This window comes from Cervus elaphus, chromosome 14, assembly GCF_910594005.1.
Source record: "Cervus elaphus chromosome 14, mCerEla1.1, whole genome shotgun sequence".
NCBI lineage: Eukaryota > Metazoa > Chordata > Mammalia > Artiodactyla > Cervidae > Cervus > Cervus elaphus.
This window is the reverse complement of record NC_057828.1, coordinates 4811525-4828291: the sequence shown is the minus strand read 5'-3', so window position 1 is coordinate 4828291 and position 16767 is coordinate 4811525. Positions and strand designations below refer to the sequence as shown.

Below are 16767 nucleotides of genomic sequence, written 5' to 3'. Positions count from 1 at the left end.
TCTTTCTTCCTTGAGGTTCTGATTCTGTAGTTTGAGATGGGATGTAGGCCTATTTGTCATAAGAACCCAGGCCATTCTGATGCAATGGTCCATGAACCTCACTCAAAACAGCCTGTCTCAGAGGCGCTCTTAGGCACCGAGACACCTGACACATCTGCCCAGACACCGTGATCTGCGTCAGCCCCTCCGTTGCTGCAGCACCGGGCTCATGACTGTTGGCTGAACTGGTGGGGATCAGGCCTATGCAAAAGGTGGTCTGTACCCCCAGACAGCATTCTGAAGGCAGTCCCCAGCCACCTCAGAGACACCTTGTTTATCCTTTCTTTATTTATATTATTTATTATTGCTGTTGTTTTGGCTGTATCACACAGCATACAGGATCTTAGCTTCCCTGACCAGGGATCGAACCTGTGCCCCCTTCAGCGGACTGCCAGGGAAAGCTCCCTCAGAAGCCTAGTTTAGAAGAGCAAATAGCAGTCTCTTTAAACAGAAGGCCTCTTTCATCTTGATACCTGAGACACTTTCAGACAACTTGTCTTTGTTGACCAACCTGGATTCTAATCCTGAATCTGCCATCGACTATCTATGGCAAGGCAAATCTTTAATTTCTCTTATCCTTAATTGTCCTCATGTTTATAATGAGGACAATAAGTTCTTCCCAGAGTTACTGGGTGAAGTGAAGTGAAGTCACTCAGTCGTGTCTGACTCTTTGCGACCCTGTGGACTGTAGCCCACCAGGCTCCTCCGTCCATGGGATTCTCCAGGCAAGAATACCGGAGTGGATTGCCATTTCCTTCTCCAGGGGATCTTCCCGACCCAGGGATCGAACCCAGGTCTCCCGCATTGCAAGCAGATGATTTAACCTCTGAGCCACCAGGGAAGCCCCAAGTTATTGGGTAGATGAATAGTAATATATAGAAAGTGCTTAGTGTAATGCCTAAATATCATAGAAAAGTATGTATACTTATTTATGACATAAATATCATAAATCCACAGCCTGGTATTGCTAACAGTCACAGCAGGGTTTTCAGAAATCATCTACACAAAATTTTTAATTTTTTAGATGAAGAAAAGGAGGCCATGAGATGGTAAAAGATGCCCAATGTCACACAGCTATTTAGTGGCAGGATTAGGACTAGAACCTCTGTCTTGCACCTCTAGAAAGCTCTTCCCATTTTTCCACATCCCTTCTTGTGACACATGCTTCATTCATCCCCTCATTCATTTGTTCTCTTACTTACGGAATATTTATTGAGTAACCTTGGTGCCAGGCTCTGGAGGAACAGTGGTGGGTTTTGGAGTGGCAGCTATTGGAGGCTAAAGGCAGGATACAGTCAGGTGGAGAGCCCAAGGGGCAGAAAAATGCAGCTGTGCACACACATGGTGATGTTTCCTCAGGTAGAGGCAGAAATTTGGGATAGAGAGAAAGCCTGGGAGCCTTGCAGGGGCAAGACAGGAGGTCAGTGAGAAAGAGTGACAGGAGGGTCAAAGACGATGGTACAGCAGGACGAAATGACCTTCAGGGAAAGTGATGCGCGATGGTTGGAATAGGGAATGCAGAGCTGGAAAATGCCGCCTCACCAAGTGCGCCTGAAGGGGTGTGGGCTGTGACAGAGCAACAAGCTCCCCTCGAGAGGGTCCCGTTTCAGGTAAGGTCAGGAGTTACAGAAAATGCTTGGATGAGGTTGAGGTTACCAGGGACTTTGCTGGCCGCGAGGGTTCGGGAGGGAGGTGGGGGGAGTCACATTAGTGGAGAGCACTTACACAAGGTGTGGGAGTGAGTGTGTTTGCCCTTTGCACAGTGACCACTGTGGGAAGGAGTGAAGGTTCTGTCCTGCCTGTGCCTCAGGAGACAACTGAACCTAGAGGCTCAGCCACAAAGACACGAGACCCAGGGGTCAGTCAGGGGACTGCAGGTGACCTCTGTGGCTTGGAAGATTGAGGCCTCCAGGCTCCTGGAACTGGGCTTTCAGGGCCTGCTTTGTGCTTCCCAAAGTCACTTTTCACGCCTTCACATCATCATTTACCAAACTGGCTCATACAGACTCTGTCTCCTGCTGGGAGGGAGTAATGGAAAGTGTTATTAACTCATCAGACTTGTGACACAGGCTGACGGTATGAACGGAATCTGCTCCCCCAAAGATAGCGATGCCCTTGAGGGTCGCTTCTCAGCTGGTGTGCCCTGCTGACCCATGAGGGGAGTGCTCCAGTTCCCGATCTCCTTCACTAGCACGGGCCTGCAGCAGGGGCGGAGCGAAAGCAGGCAGAACCGCTGAGTGTGCGCGACAGAGAGTGAAAAAGTGACGGGGTGGGAGCTTGAGCAGGGGAGATGTGGACAGATGGTCAGACCAGGGTTTGGTTGGAAAGGTCCCCAAAGATGTTTTTTCGCTTCTGTAATTCCCTAGGTGCATCATAGGAGCAAAAGGATAGAAACTATCTGTTAAAAGTCTAGTATCCTGGAGGCCCCTCCCCCCAAGAATGTGACCTCCACACCTTCACCCTCAGGGCCTTCTCCAACAGTCCTAGAAGGTGTGACTGCAAGTGCCGGAAAATAAACAGCGGAACACATGGACTTGGGGACAGCAGCAGATCTGAAGCTGAATTTATTGCCTCTTTCCCAAACTGAGAGGACAGACACATTGTAAATACTCCTCATCCTCACTCCTTGAAGCCCAGGACAAACCCCCTTCATCTCCAGACAGAAAACAAGAGAAGAGCTGCTGCAGATGTTGTTTTGGCAAAACCTTAATGGGCTGGACTTCCTGTGGCTGGGTGTCTGGGGTAGGCAGGAAGCTGGCATCACAGTAGTGATGGCCAGAAACTCCCCAGGTAGGGGGCTAATGTGTGGGGAAAGACAGACTCAAGAAATGGGGACATGAGGAAGAATCTAAAGAAGAGGTACTGTAGTGTCCAGCTCTGGCTTCAGGGCCCCAGGTGTTTCTCAGCCCAACCCCGGGGAGGCTGAGCGCTTCATTCGTGTGGTTCACGGAAGGGAGCCTGGTGGGCAGACTGGGAGTCACCTCCCTAAGCCACAATCTGCGCATCTATAACAAGAGAGTGTGGGCCAGGAGACCCAGCTTGTCGCTTCCATAATCTGTGTGAATCCCTAATATGGGAGCATGGGATCTGAGGAATCTGAAGTTATTCTCAGTAGCATTTAGTGTCATCCTCAATTGAGCTTTGATGAGAGCCCATAATGATGAGAGTAATCAGGTCAGGATAATAGCTGGGAAAATAATAATCACATCCTTTCCCATGTTTCCTTCTGCGCTCAGCTCAAGGCTTCCTTCATGGCTCAGGAAACTCCCCTGAGGTCAGGGGTTGAGTCCCACTGAGTCAGAGTCAGGTGGAAATAGGCATTTTCAGCTGCTTATCAGCATTAGAGATGTGGTCCCATGGTGAAAGCTCCTCAGGAGAGTGGAGAGAGGGATATTAAGAGATATGTCTAATAGGGCTTCGAGGATGTTGAGCCCCCAAAGTTGGGCAGAATGAATTATGTTCTTAGTGGGGATGGGTAAGCTCCTAGAAAGAGAACAACTCCCTGGCCCTCAGGTTTTGAATTCAAAGAAGAATTTAAGTTGTTCAGTCATGTCCGACTCTTTGTCACCCTATGGACTGCAGCATGCCAAGCTTCACTGTCCTTCACTATCTCCCTGAGTTTGCTCAAACTCATGTCCACTGAGTCAATGATACATTCAACCATCTCATTCTCTGCTCCCCACCTTCTCCTTCTGCCCTCAATCTTTTCCAGCATCAGGGTCTTTTCCAAGCATCCTTATTTAAAAATGCATGTAAGTTCAGGAAGACACCAGCCACCCTCTTCTAGCCAGATTCCAAGAGGAGGGAATCTGCCTAAGAACTTAAACAGACAGAAGTTTTGGGCCCATCTCACTGAATTTGTAGAGAGCTACAGAAGTGTGGGTAGGGATTAGAAAGAGCTGAATTACCGTGCAAAAGAAAGCAGGAAGAATCTGTAAGGAAAGGGCCTGAAATCCAGCTCATATAGCAAAAACACTCATAGATCAACAACACAATTCCTAAACTTATTTGACTTAAGAAAAAGAGGGACTCAAAACTAGAGCCAACCTTGCTCCCAGAGGAATCTGGAATATTTTGAAGAGGGGCACTGGATTTGCTATAGGCCTTAGAATGAAGTTCTGAACCAATCTTAGCTAGCACCTAAGGAGCAGTGGACCTCAGCTGACAATTCACCCATTGGGAATATGGCCTTAGCTGTCACACTCAAGCGCCTGAACTTTAATGAGGACAACCGCCTCCAAAAGGAGGGTAACTGCCAGTCCACTGTGCAATCTACTTCTCAGCAACTCAGCACAGTTCTCCCTGGCAGGGAAGGGGTTCTGTGGGGATCACTGAGCCAGGAAGTGGAGAAAGAGGGCGAGGTGAGTACTGCAGAGATTCATCTTGTCTGACCCTCCCATGCCTCGGTTCCATTTATAGATGAGTAATAAATCAATCACTTGACCCCAGGATCTGAACACCTTTTCCCCTCCTTGTTTTAAAGTGATAAGAAGGAAGGGGGCTTGTTCCCCATCCTCAAGGATGGAAGGTGGAAGCTCTTCAGTCCACTTTGAAAGAAATGATTCCTGACCTCAAGAAACTCCAAGCTGGGGACAAGGAGGAGGCATGCATACAGAGGGCATACATGCAACGCTGCCAGCAAACACAGTCTGAAGTTAATGAAGGGGGTTGGAATGGAGGCGGCGGTAGATAGTTGGTGTCCAGTTTGAAAGAGCTTGCTGGCCCTGGAAGTTCTGAGCTAGATTTGTAGGTCTTATTATTAGGGGCAGAAGACAATCCAGTATTGTACAAGCATTCACATGACTGCTCACCCACTGGCTTTTGACAATTCTGGTTTCCTTCCAGGGTTTAACTGGAAAGGTCATCTCAAGCATGCTCACCACACTTGCTTACTAGTGGGGGCCCAAAACAGCCCATCACCACCACGGCAGCAGAGACGGCAGACACCAGGTGATTTTGTTTATAAAGCTTAAGCTTTTCCATAGGGCCAAAGAGCATCCCAGAGTGGCTGGGTGAGGCCCCAGAGAGGCAGGTTCTGGAAGCCAAGTCAGCATCTGGGCCTCTGTTGCTCCCTTCCTTAGGAGGGGCACCTGAATAGGCTCTTCCAGGGTACATTGTCATCCTACTTATTAAACTTATATGCAGAGTACATCATGAGAAACGCTGGGCTGGATGAAGCACAAATTGGAATCAAGATTGCCAGAAAAAAATATCAATAACCTCAGCTATGCAGATGACACCACCCATATGGCAGAAAGCAAAGAAGAACTAAAGAGCCTCTTGAGGAAAGTGAAAGAGGAGAGTGAAAAAGTTGGCTTGAGGCTCAACATTCAGAAGACTAAGATTATGGCATCTGGTCCCATCACTTCATGGCAAATAGATGGGGAGACAGTGGAAACAGTGAGAGACTTTTTTTTCTTGGGTTCCAAAATCACTGTGGATAGTGACCACAGCCATGGAATTAAAAGACGCTTGCTCCTTGAAAGAAAAGTTATGACCAACCCAGACAGCATATTAAAAAGCAGAGACATTACTTTGCCAACAAAGGCCATCTAGTCAAGGCTATGGTTTTTCCAGTAGTCATGTATGGATGTGAGAGTTGGACTATAAAGAAAGCTGAGCACCAAAGGATGGAACTGTGGTGTTGGCGAAGACACTTGAGGGTCCCTTGGACTGCAAGGAGATCCAACCAGTCCATCCTAAAGGAGATCAGTCTGAATATTCATTGGAAGGACTGATGCTGAAGCTGAAACTCCAATACTTTGGCCACCTGATGCGAAGAGCTGACTCCTTGGAAAAGACCCTGATGCTGGGAAAGATTGAAGGTAGGAGTAGGGGGCGACAGAGGATGAAGCGGCTGGATGGCATCACCGACTCAATGGACATGAGTTTGAGCAAGCTCTGGGAGTTGGCGACGGACAGGGAGCCCTGGCGTGCTGCACGTCCATGGGGTTGCAAAGAGTCAGACACAACTGAGAGACTGAACTGAACTGAGGGTACAAAGTGCCCACCATAATTTTGCACAGCACTTCACAGTTTTCAAAGCTGTTTTAAAAGAACAAGTTGAATGCCTATTTGATGCTCACAACCACTCCATAAGGCAAGAACCTTCTATACTTCAGGGATAAGGAGAATGAGGCTGGCAGCAACTCTGAGGCTTGTTTAAGGTTACCCAGCAGAGGCTAGGCTGTCCTTCCCACCAAGCCACACTGGCCTCTCCTCACAGCCTCTGGCTCGGACTTGAGGGCCCCAGAGCGTGAGGGGATCATTTGAGTGTGTCTGTCAAAGGCCAATTTTAGTCCTGCTCTGAACGTTTCAGGAGAAACACAACGAGGAGCATTCTGGAAGACAGTGTCTGGGAAGGCTGCCACCCCCCGGGCGCTCCAGCTCTCTGGAGGAGGTGGAAACCCAACCTCTTCTCTCCAAAATGGCTCGCCTTAGAGGGACCTGGGAGTCGTTTGGAAGATGAGAGCCTGGCCAGAGACCGGGGGCCGCTGTCGCCCGGCCTCCTGCCTTGCGGAACCCTCAGGAGTCTGCGCCCTATAAGGGCTGCGCTTCCGGTGGCCGGGTAGTCACGCGCGGCGGCCACGTCAGCGCTGGTAAAAGCGATGACGCGGCGGGGGAAGGGGGGGTGCGGGGCGGGGCGGGGCGGGGGGGAGGGGGAGGGGGAGGTCCGCGACTCGACTGGGAAAGCGTTGACGCGGGCGGGAGAGGGGCAGGGGGGAGGGGTGGGGAGGGCCGGTGAGGTTAACTCGTGCCAGGGCGGCCAATTCTGAATTTTCTCTTTACTCTGTGTGTGTAAATGTGGGTTCCCCACGGGGGTCGCGTGCGTGACCCGTTTCCGTCCTTGTGAGCACGCAGGTATTTTTATTCTGCGCGATCTTATCTTGGCACTCCCAAGTGTGCTTGCAGTCTGTTTTGTCTCTAGTTGTCAAGCACGCGCGTTTCACCTTACAGCCATGGTGTGTATTTTCGCCTAGGAGACAGATGAGCAACTTTGCTGGGTAAGACAATCGCAGGTCTCCATTGTTTCCCTTGTTAAACAATCAAAAAGAGTCTTGGTACTTGTGCATCCAGAGACTCTCAGACCTCGAAAGCCTCACTGGAGGCGCTGCTGTAAAGGACTGGCTTTCCTTTTACTGAGCTGCCTCCTCTCGCTGTGCTGTGCTGTGCTTAGCCCCTCAGTCCCCCTGACTCTTTGAGACCCCATGGACTGTAGCCCACCAGGCTCCCCTGTCCATGGGATTCTCCAGGCAAGAGTACTGGAGTGGGTTGCCATGCCCTCTTCCATTCCATCTTCCAAACCCAGGGATCGAACCCAGGTCTTCTGCATTGCAGGTGGATTCTTTACCCTCTGAGCCACCAGCGACCGCCCCCCCCCCCCCCATCACCCGCCGCCGCCACCCTAGCCAAATCAAATAAAAACAGGTCAGCCCTGAAGTTGAAGGGGAGGAAGCAGAAAAAAAGGAAGGTTTCAAGATGCCTAGTGCCAGTTGCTAAGTCACTTCAGTCATGTCCGAGTCTGTGACCCTATGAACTCACCAGGCTCCTCTGTCCATGGGATTTTCCAGGCAAGAATACTGGAGTGGGTTGCCATTTCCTTCTCCAGGTCAAAAAGGAAGAGAAATCACAAAAGCTCAAGGTTCACATTTCAGCCAGGCTTCATGGAGCCTGCAGTGGAGGGGTGGGGAGGGTGTCAGGAGTGGGGGGACTGCTCATTTCTGAGTTCAGCTTGCCAGGGTGGAACCTGTTGGAGTGCCTCCCTCCCCTAGGCCTGCCTTGTCTCAACTGAAATTGGGAGGGAGGGACGGGTGAGGGGAACAATGGGTGGTAAAGGGATTCTAAAATGAAGCGAGGGGGTTACACAACAGAGGGCGTGACAGAAATGGGACATGAAAGAGTCAGAAACCCAGCCAGAGGCTGGGGTGCTGGGTCACTTGGCTGCCCTACCGGAGGAGCTCAGGCACAGGGGAAAGTCCCCAGGGCCTCCCAGGCTGTCTGTTTGCACCCACCCACTCTTCCGCCCCTAAAGACTCACTTCCTCTCGCTAGCTCCCCTGGTAGAGAACTGTCTGGGTGAAACTTTACCCCATGCCAAGCTCTGGGCCCAGTCAGAGAGTGGGAGTCACAGGCATGGAGAGAGTGACCTTTCTTGTCAGGGGTCTGCCCAGGATGTGGCCACTTTGCCCTTTGCCATGGCTGCAGATATCACCCTACTGCTGAGGCCTAGGCTGGTGGGGTGGGGGCAATGGTGGGGTAGTAAAAATGTTTTAAGCCTAGGAATTTAAGACAATGAAGAACAGTTCAGTTCAGTCGTTCAATCTGTCGACTCTTTGCGACCCCATGGACTGCAGCACATCAGGCTTCCCTGTCTATCACCAACTCCTGGAGCTTACTCAAGCTCATGTCCATTGAGTCAGTGATGCCATGCAACCACTTCATTCCCTGTCGTCCGCTTCCCGCCTTCAGTTGTTCCCAGCATCAGGGTCTTTTCCAATGAGTCAGCTCTTCGCGTCAGGTGTCCAAAGTATTGGAGTTTCAGTTTCAGCATCAGTCCTTCCAATGAATATTCCGGACTGATTTCCTTTAGGATGGACTGGTTGGATCTCCTTGCTGTCCAAGAGACTCTCAAGAGTCTTCTACAACACCACAGTTTAAAAGCATCAATTCTTTGGCACTGAGATTTCTTTATAGGCCAACTCTCACATCCATACTATTGGAAAAAATCAAAGTTTTGACTAGACAGACTTTTGTTGACAAAGTAATGTCAGTTTCCCCCTCAGTCAGTCTCTCCTATCAGGAGGGCAGACAGAATAAAAACCACAATCATAGAAAACTAACCAATCTGATCACATGGACCACAGACTTGTCTAATTTAATGGAACTATGAGCCATGCTGTGCAGGGCCACCCAAGACAGATGGGTCATGGTGGAGAGTTCTGACAAAACATGGCCCACTGGAGAAGGGAATGGCAAACCACTTCGGTATTCTTGCCTTGAGAAGCACATGAACAGTGTGAAGAATAGAGGCCTTCCTTTCTCAGGTACCAGCATTCTGGGGCTGAATGATGCCAAAGGTGTAGAGGAATAAAAACAATGGGGTAGCATTTGTATCTCACCTGGGCAGTAGTGCACAGTGGTTATGAGAGTGGCCTTTGGAATCCTGTGAGGTCTCAGGAAAGTTCTGAACCTCAAGCTCCTTGTCCGAAAAATAGAAACAAAAATATCTATCTTATTGATTCTTTTGCGTGTTAAAGATGATCGTGTTTCTAAAGCCCTTTGTGCATTAATGCCTCCCACAGTGTTTATGTATCTGGCACAAGGTAAGCAATAAATAGTAACTGTTATTACCAGTAGTAGTAGCGTGATAGAAGTCCTCTCCAGGACCCCGCGTGGAAAGTCAGCCAGCAGCACCAGGTGTTCCAGGCTGCCTTTGTGGGTCCCTCGTCCCTCAGTTTTCTTCCCCCTCTGATACCTCATCACCTCCGCCACTTTCTCCTCTATACTCATTCCAGCAGGGCCTCAAAAAGATGACAGTGAGTGCAGAAGCACAAAATATGTGTTTCCATCCTAGCTATTTCCTTTCTGGGGCCTCAAGCTCCTTGTCACTGAAATGGAGGAGAATCCTTTCTGGCTGGTGTCCATTTTTGTGAAAGTCAAGGGACTAAAAAGTTTGTGAAAAGACTTTAAAAACTGTCGCCCTGAACCAACTCTCCACTTGGCGAATTCTTCCTGAGCCTCAGCTCCTATACCTAACCATCCCCCCACCACACACACACACACACACACACACACACACACACACACACACACACACACACACACACACACACACACACACACACACACACACACACACACACACACTACGTTTCAGCTGTCATGGCTTTCCTTTGATCTAGTAGTGATGGAACCGGAAGGCAGTGGCACAGTAGACTTGGGGAAGCAGTCTGTGTCCTCTGGGAGCTTGTGGAGGAGAGGAGGGCAGAAAGAGGGGAGGAGGGGGGCCAAGTCCTGGCGCTGCTCAGACCCAGGGATTCCTGCTGTTCCCATCACACGAAGCCCAAGATCAGCCCACTTCTTCAGGGTGACATTGTGCTGCTTGGTCTTCCTCTAGTTCCTGGGGCCGGGAGAAAGGTCTGCTGGCCTCTCACCCCTGCCGCTCCATTCTTCCCAGGAGGAGAGCACGTGTTCAAACAGGGAAGCCCCTTGACAACAGGTTCTACCTCCTCATGCAACAGCGCTAATCCACCCCCGCTCCTCTGCCCACACCCTCACCCAAGCAGCCCATTTCCTCTCCTGCTGGTTCCTGGAAGCAAAGAACTGCCGTCTTTGGTAGTAAAATAGGAGACTAGTTTATTTTATCAACAAGAGCAGAAAGTTCAGTCCCTTCCTCTGGGTGATGATGGGACAGCAGTCGCTCTGGGCACCAGGAGGTAGAAGATCTGAGAATCTTTCCAGTGTGAGAAATCTGCCTGGCAGAGCGTCCCTGACCTGATTATTTTCAGTCCCTCATCTGACAAATATTTTCTATAATGACGGTGTTTGTATTCCAGAACTTTCACATATGTTGTGTCATTTAACCTCCATAGTGGTCCCACAGAATAGCCTGTAAAGATATTATCAGAGGGGCCCCCTGGGACCTCCGCTCCAGCAGGCTACTCAGAGTGAGGAGGGGCCCGTCCAGCGTGGCCCTGGGCTATTCCACTGCAGAAGCTGCAAGGTGGCTCCATGGGGGCAGAGCTCAGGGTCCCACAAGGACAGGGGGACTTAATAACAGGCAGTGGGTTATTTGGGAGCAGGCAGTGTGAAGGGAAAGGGGCTAATCCTCTCCCCTCCTCAAATCCTCCCACTTAACCCCTGACCTCGCAGAGTGCAGGAACTACAGGACAGTATTGCTAGAACCAAGATCGCAAAGCTGAGTACCCCTTCAGCCTGTAAACAAGAAACGTCAGGTGCCCCAGGAGTGGCAGTGCTGGCCTGAATGTCCAAAGAGCTGGCCGGGTCCAGGTCCACCCTGGGCAGACGGTGTGGCTGAGAGTCAGTCACACAACCTCTCCGGCCACCTGAGCAGGGGGACAGAGGCTGGTCATCCAGCATGGAGCCTGGACTCAAGAGCCCTGTGAACTTTTAGGCTCTGCCATCAATTTGCTGAGCTTCAGTCGCTTCCACTACACAGTGAGTGAGTGTGTTGAACCAATTGTTCCTAAGGTCCCTGTGAGCTTTGACAGGCTGTGATGACCTTCTCTTCGCAAAATGACCTCAATTCCTTTCATCTTTTGTAATTTGCCTTTAGTTCATTGATCCAATTTACATCCTTAAAAAAAAATTTTTTTTCAGTTTAACTCAACATTCTCCAAACAACTATTATATGCCAGACGTTGAGCTGGGTACTAGAAAATCAGTGCCAAGATAGCTGTTTTCAAGGTGCTTCCAGACTAGTGGGGTGAGACAGTTCAATTCAGTTCAGTTCAGTTGTTCAGTCATGTCCAACTCTTTGTGACCCCATGAGCTGCAGCATGCCAGGCCTCCCTGTCCAGCACCAACTCCCAGAGCCTACACAAACTCATGTCCATTGAGTTGGTGATGCCATCCAACCATCTCAAGCACACTAGAATGCGATTGGGGTTTCTGGAAGTCGCAGGAGTCAGGGGAAAGATCCCACCAGGCCAAAGCGGGTGTCCCTGGGAAGAAACTCACCCACCTCCAGGAGGAAGGGGAAGGAGGATCAACCTTGAGTACTGACCTCTTTTGGCCAAACTCTGTGCTAGATATCTTATAAATGCTACTTCATTTCATCCTTATAACAATCTTTGGAATTAAATAGTAAGCCCATTTTATACTTGAACAGTGACTTAGCACACATGCACATAATTGAACAGACAAAGATTTAAGGTACTTAAAAGCCATACTGAAACTTAAATTCAAGTCAGCCTGACTCTAGAGGCCATTCTTTTTCTGTCCAACTGACAGAATGTGAAGGGCGTGAGTAGTTGAGACTGAACACTGCTCAGTAGGAGCCCTGCTGACCTTTGCTAAATCTTCCTTGTCCCTCCCTCTGGCCACCTCTTTCTTCCATGGGTTGGTTTCCATCCATGTTTAATGGCCCAGCTGCTCTGGTCTCCCTGTTTCCCTGCAGACTAGCCAGGGAGTTTCACTGCAGCTGAGCACCGTGCTCTGACCTGTCAATGTTTAAGGCAGCAAGAATCTTATCTCAGTTTCCTAAATTGTTTAGGTTACCCTGGCACAGGGAGCTGGGCGTTGGGGGAGGCAGCAGCTGGCAGATTCTTCAGTCACTTCTTTGCTATGCAGAAGGGAGAGAAATTATTGGAGCATAAAATGTGAAAGGGCAGGAGGCTTGGAGGGTGGTATGGAGACACACCGTAGTGGGGCCAGAACACCCCACTGCATGTTTGTGTGGCTCTGACCTTACCCTCCTCCACCCTGCTCGTCTCAGCCATTTCCAGCAGCGGTTGCACTGGGTCTTTTCGCTGCCCATTCACAGAGTCTTCTTGGGAGACCCAAAACATGTTGGGGGAGAGGTGTGAGTGGATGAATTTCTATAGGGCTTAAACAAACATTTCTTTTGAGCCCAATCTTGTGACCCCCTGAACGTCTGAACCTGTTTATTTCCAGGGGAAAACACAGCAACATTTGTCCCTCCTATGAACTGTTGAAAACAGGGACATAGGCATGTTGCAAAGGTCACACTGACCATATTTCAGCAGAACCCTGCCGTTAGCCTGTGAATCCTGGATCCTGCCACTAAAGTGCCCTGAGTGGGTAGGACAGGGTCCAGTCCTACCCCTGGTGCCCATGGAATACCTGGAGCAGATAGTCAAGGTCTATTTGGGGAGTAGAAAGTCATGATTCAAACACAGTAGCAGAGACCACTCAGATGTTATTTACAAGCCCAGCTTCCAAGCTGAGAGTGAGGGAATGGATTTGCTGCCTTCTCCAGTTTCTCCTGCTCTCTGACTTCCTCTGTCCTTGCCTTTCTGTCTTTCTACTACTCAAGAGCACCCAGGAGTATCTGATGTGTCACTCCCAGCTAGGAGCCCAGAGAGCATGTTTTCAGGACACAGAGAGGTGCTTGGGAGAGGGGCGAAGGGTTCACCACTATTGACAAAGGGTCAAGAGAGGTTCCTAGTCATGGGATTGGTGGGGCAAGGAGGCACAGTGAGGTCCCACTGAGTGGATCGACATGGCCCTGCCCCATAGGGCTTCTGTCTGGTGGAAGTTAGAGAAGGCAGGATCCTTTCTTAGGAAGACTTCTGTGGAAAGCAGGTGGGAAATGACAGGGAAGGGTGATTTCATATTTACTTCACTCCCAATTCAGATGGGGAGAAAACCAGTTGAATAAGTCAAAAATAGCCAGCATACAAGTAAATGTTCACAAACATTGGACCCTTGATTCCTAGGTTGGGTTTTTGAAGGTTAAACCTCTAGAACTGGGAAGTTCTGAATGACTTGGTGGTATCAGGACTGAAGGCATGTTAGAGATGGAACTGACTCTGCTGTGAAAATGTTATGCTACCTCATATACCTAGGATTTACACACTGATGAAATCCCTCTTCCTGATCTGTTCATTGATCTCTCAGCACACAAGTTTGGCCTTCCCACCAACACTTCATAGTCTTTATCCCTGAAATAGCCCTGATTCTGAAATGTATGTCACGTGTATAATAATGTTCCCTATCTTGAAATATTATGAGAATTAAATGAGATAATCTTTGTGGAATGCTTCGAACTGCATTTAGCATACAGTAAATATTATATTAATGTGAGCTATTATTCCTGGAGATAATAGTAAGGGGAAATAGGTAGACAATTTAGTTCCAACATCAAGGCATGTTGCTGTGTAGTCCCCCATCCATAGTTAATCCCTGTATGATAGAGCTTCACAGTAAAGGAAATCTCCACTGTTCAGCCCCTTCTGCACCCTAGCATACACCAAGCCCTGAATATAACTGAATTCCATGTGCTTTTCTTTCATAAAGCCACAAACTCATGACTCAGTGGGCCTCTACTATAATGTAGGTACTGGCAGTTCAATTCAGTCGCTCAGTCATGTCTGACTCTTTGCGACCCCATGGACTGCAGCACACCAGGCCTCCCTGTCCATCACCAACTCCCAGAGTTTACTCAAACTCATGTCCATTGAGTCAGTGATGCCATCCAACCATCTCATTCTCTGTTGTGCCCTTCTCCTCCCACCCTCAATCTTTCCCAGCATCAGGGTCTTTTCCAATGAGTCACTTCTTCTCATCATGTGGCCAAAGTATTGGAGTTTCGGCTTCAACGTCCGTCCTTCCAATGAATATTCAGGACTGATTTCCTTTAGGGTGGACTGGTTGGATCTCCTTGCAGTCCAAGGACTCTCAAGAGTCTTCTCCAACACCACAGTTCAAAAGCATCATTTCTTCAGCGCTCAGCTTTCTTTATAGTCCAACTCTCACATCCATATATGACTACTGGAAAAACCATAGCCTTGACTAGGTGGACCTTTGTTGGCAAAGTAATGTCACTGCTTTTTAATATGCTATCTAGGTTGGTCGTAGTTTTTCTTCCAAGAAGCAAGCGTCTTTTAGTTTCATGGCTGCAGTCACCATCCACAGTGATTTTGGAGCCCAAGAAAATAAAGTCTGTCACTGTTTCCATTGTTTCCCTGTCTGTTTACCATGAAGTGATGGGACTGGAGGCCATGATCTTAGTTTTCTGAATGTTGAGTTTTAAGCCAACTTTTTCACTCTCCTCTTTCACTTTCATTAAGAGGCTTTTTTGTTCTTCACTTTCTGCCATAAGGATGGTGTCATCTGCATATCTGAAGTTATTGGCATTTCTCCCAGCAATCTTGATTCCAGCTTGTGTTTCATCCAACCCAGCATTTTGCATGATGTGTTCTGCATATAAGTGACGTAGGTACTGGCAGATGAAGGTAAATTAGACAGTCTGTACTGTCAGCTGATGGTGCTAGTGGTAAAGAACCCACTTATCAATGCAGGAGACATAAGAGACATGGGTTCAATCCCTGGGTTGGAAAGATTCCCTGGAGGAGGGCATGGTAACCCACTCCAGTATTCTTGCCTGGAGAATCCCATGGACAGAGGAGCCTGGCGGGCTACAGTCAATAGGGTCACACATAGTCAGTACAACGGAAGCAACTTAACATGCACGCGCCTACTGTCAGCAAACTCACAGTCTATTTATGGTGGAAGAAAGAAGGATGTCTGTGAAGGGTTCACTGACAATGCAGCAGCCAACCTGGCCATCGAATGCCCAGATGATGGTACTGCCCCCTGGTGCTCCTTAGAGCTCAGAGAAGAAAAGGGGGTCTGCTGTGTGAAAAGGGGCCTATAGAATGGATGGTAATTATAAGGCAAAAGAAAGGAAGTCCTGGGAGGGAAGAAAATGTACTACTCATTTTAAGCTATATCACAATGTATCCCTACTCTTTACAAAGTGGTCCAACACTTAGGTCAGCAGGTGAAAGGTGCATAGGTGACTCAGGTGGAATTCTCCAGGATTGCTCTGCCAGTGGCTTCTGGAAGTCCCTTGAGGGCAAGGGTAATCTTACAGTAAGAGGATTACTATCTCTCTGCCCTCGCCTCCCTCAGTAATGAGCTGTTAGTATGGAGGGCTTTGGATAAGGATTTACTCATAGGACAACTACTTATAAAGCACTCACTCTGTGTCAGGTGTTTATGCATTGGGAACACAGCAATGAATAAAACAGACAAAAAGTCCTTTCCTGGTGTGTACAAGGGGGTGGTGGAGGATCAGATAATAAACAGGATAAGTAAGTGGACTATGTACACTCTATGTTAGGTTACATTGTGGTAAGTACTAAGGAGGGAAATAAAGCAGGGGAGGGGGTGAAATTGGAGACCAGGTGGCTGGGTTGTGAGAAGGCCGCAATCCCCACCCCAAGGAGGTCACTATCTGATGGGTGGTTCTCATTTGAGTATAAAGAAGAAGCTCCTGGCTGGCAGAGAGTCTGATAGTAGGCCTGGAGCCAGGCCCAGAAATGTGATGTCATGGACCCACACTGAGGAGCGTTGCTTTTTTGGGAAAACAAGTCTAAGAAGGGTAGCACTGATTTTTTTCCTGAGAAAGTTACCTGTGGGAACCCCAAGGAAACAGAACAAAAAGCAGCTTCAGCAGTGTCCCCCTGCCTTCAAGTCCTAGGGTATCTTCACATGCCACTCCTTCCTGGAGCCTGTACTATGCCCCCGTCTCTCTAGAGAATAGGAGGAACTTGGAGTTCCCAGCCAAGCCCTCTACTGGGCAGGGCAGAGCTGGGTTGGGCTGGAAAAAGAGGAAAATCCAGTCTGAGGACAGAAGCATGGTTTGGGGTTCTGCTTCCCGAGTCAGCTCTGACTGCCTAGAGCCAGCTAGGAGTGGCCCAGGCTCAGCCCAGACACTGCAGTCCCTGTATTTTATAGCAATCTAAGTTTTCATCTTTTCATTTCAATAAAGGACTTACTGAGCATGTACTAGTTCCAGATATGGTTCTAGATGCTGGAGGTATAGCAGTGAGCAAAGCAGATCTCTGCCTTCTTAGAGCTTATATTCTACTAGGGGAACAGATGGTGAACAAAATAATAAAAAATGTATTTCTATTAATGATAAAGGTCAATAATAAAGAGGGAAGTGGGACAGAAAGTGCAGTGAATATTGTTGAAAGCTTAGATGAAATAGCCAGTGGGAGTCTCCTGGAGAATGTGA

General features: G+C 48.8%; 1 protein-coding gene across 1 annotated transcript in view; it reads left to right on the top strand.

The window, feature by feature from the left end:
• The first annotated feature begins 1538 nt into the window (after positions 1-1538).
• Positions 1539-16767, top strand: part of CHIT1 (chitinase 1) — a 52528-nt gene continuing 37299 nt past the window's right edge. Inside the window, 3 exon segments of the mRNA XM_043924119.1 lie at positions 1539-1649; positions 6569-6670; positions 8210-8277. Of these exon segments, the coding sequence (XP_043780054.1) occupies positions 1539-1649; positions 6569-6670; positions 8210-8277 (281 nt within the window).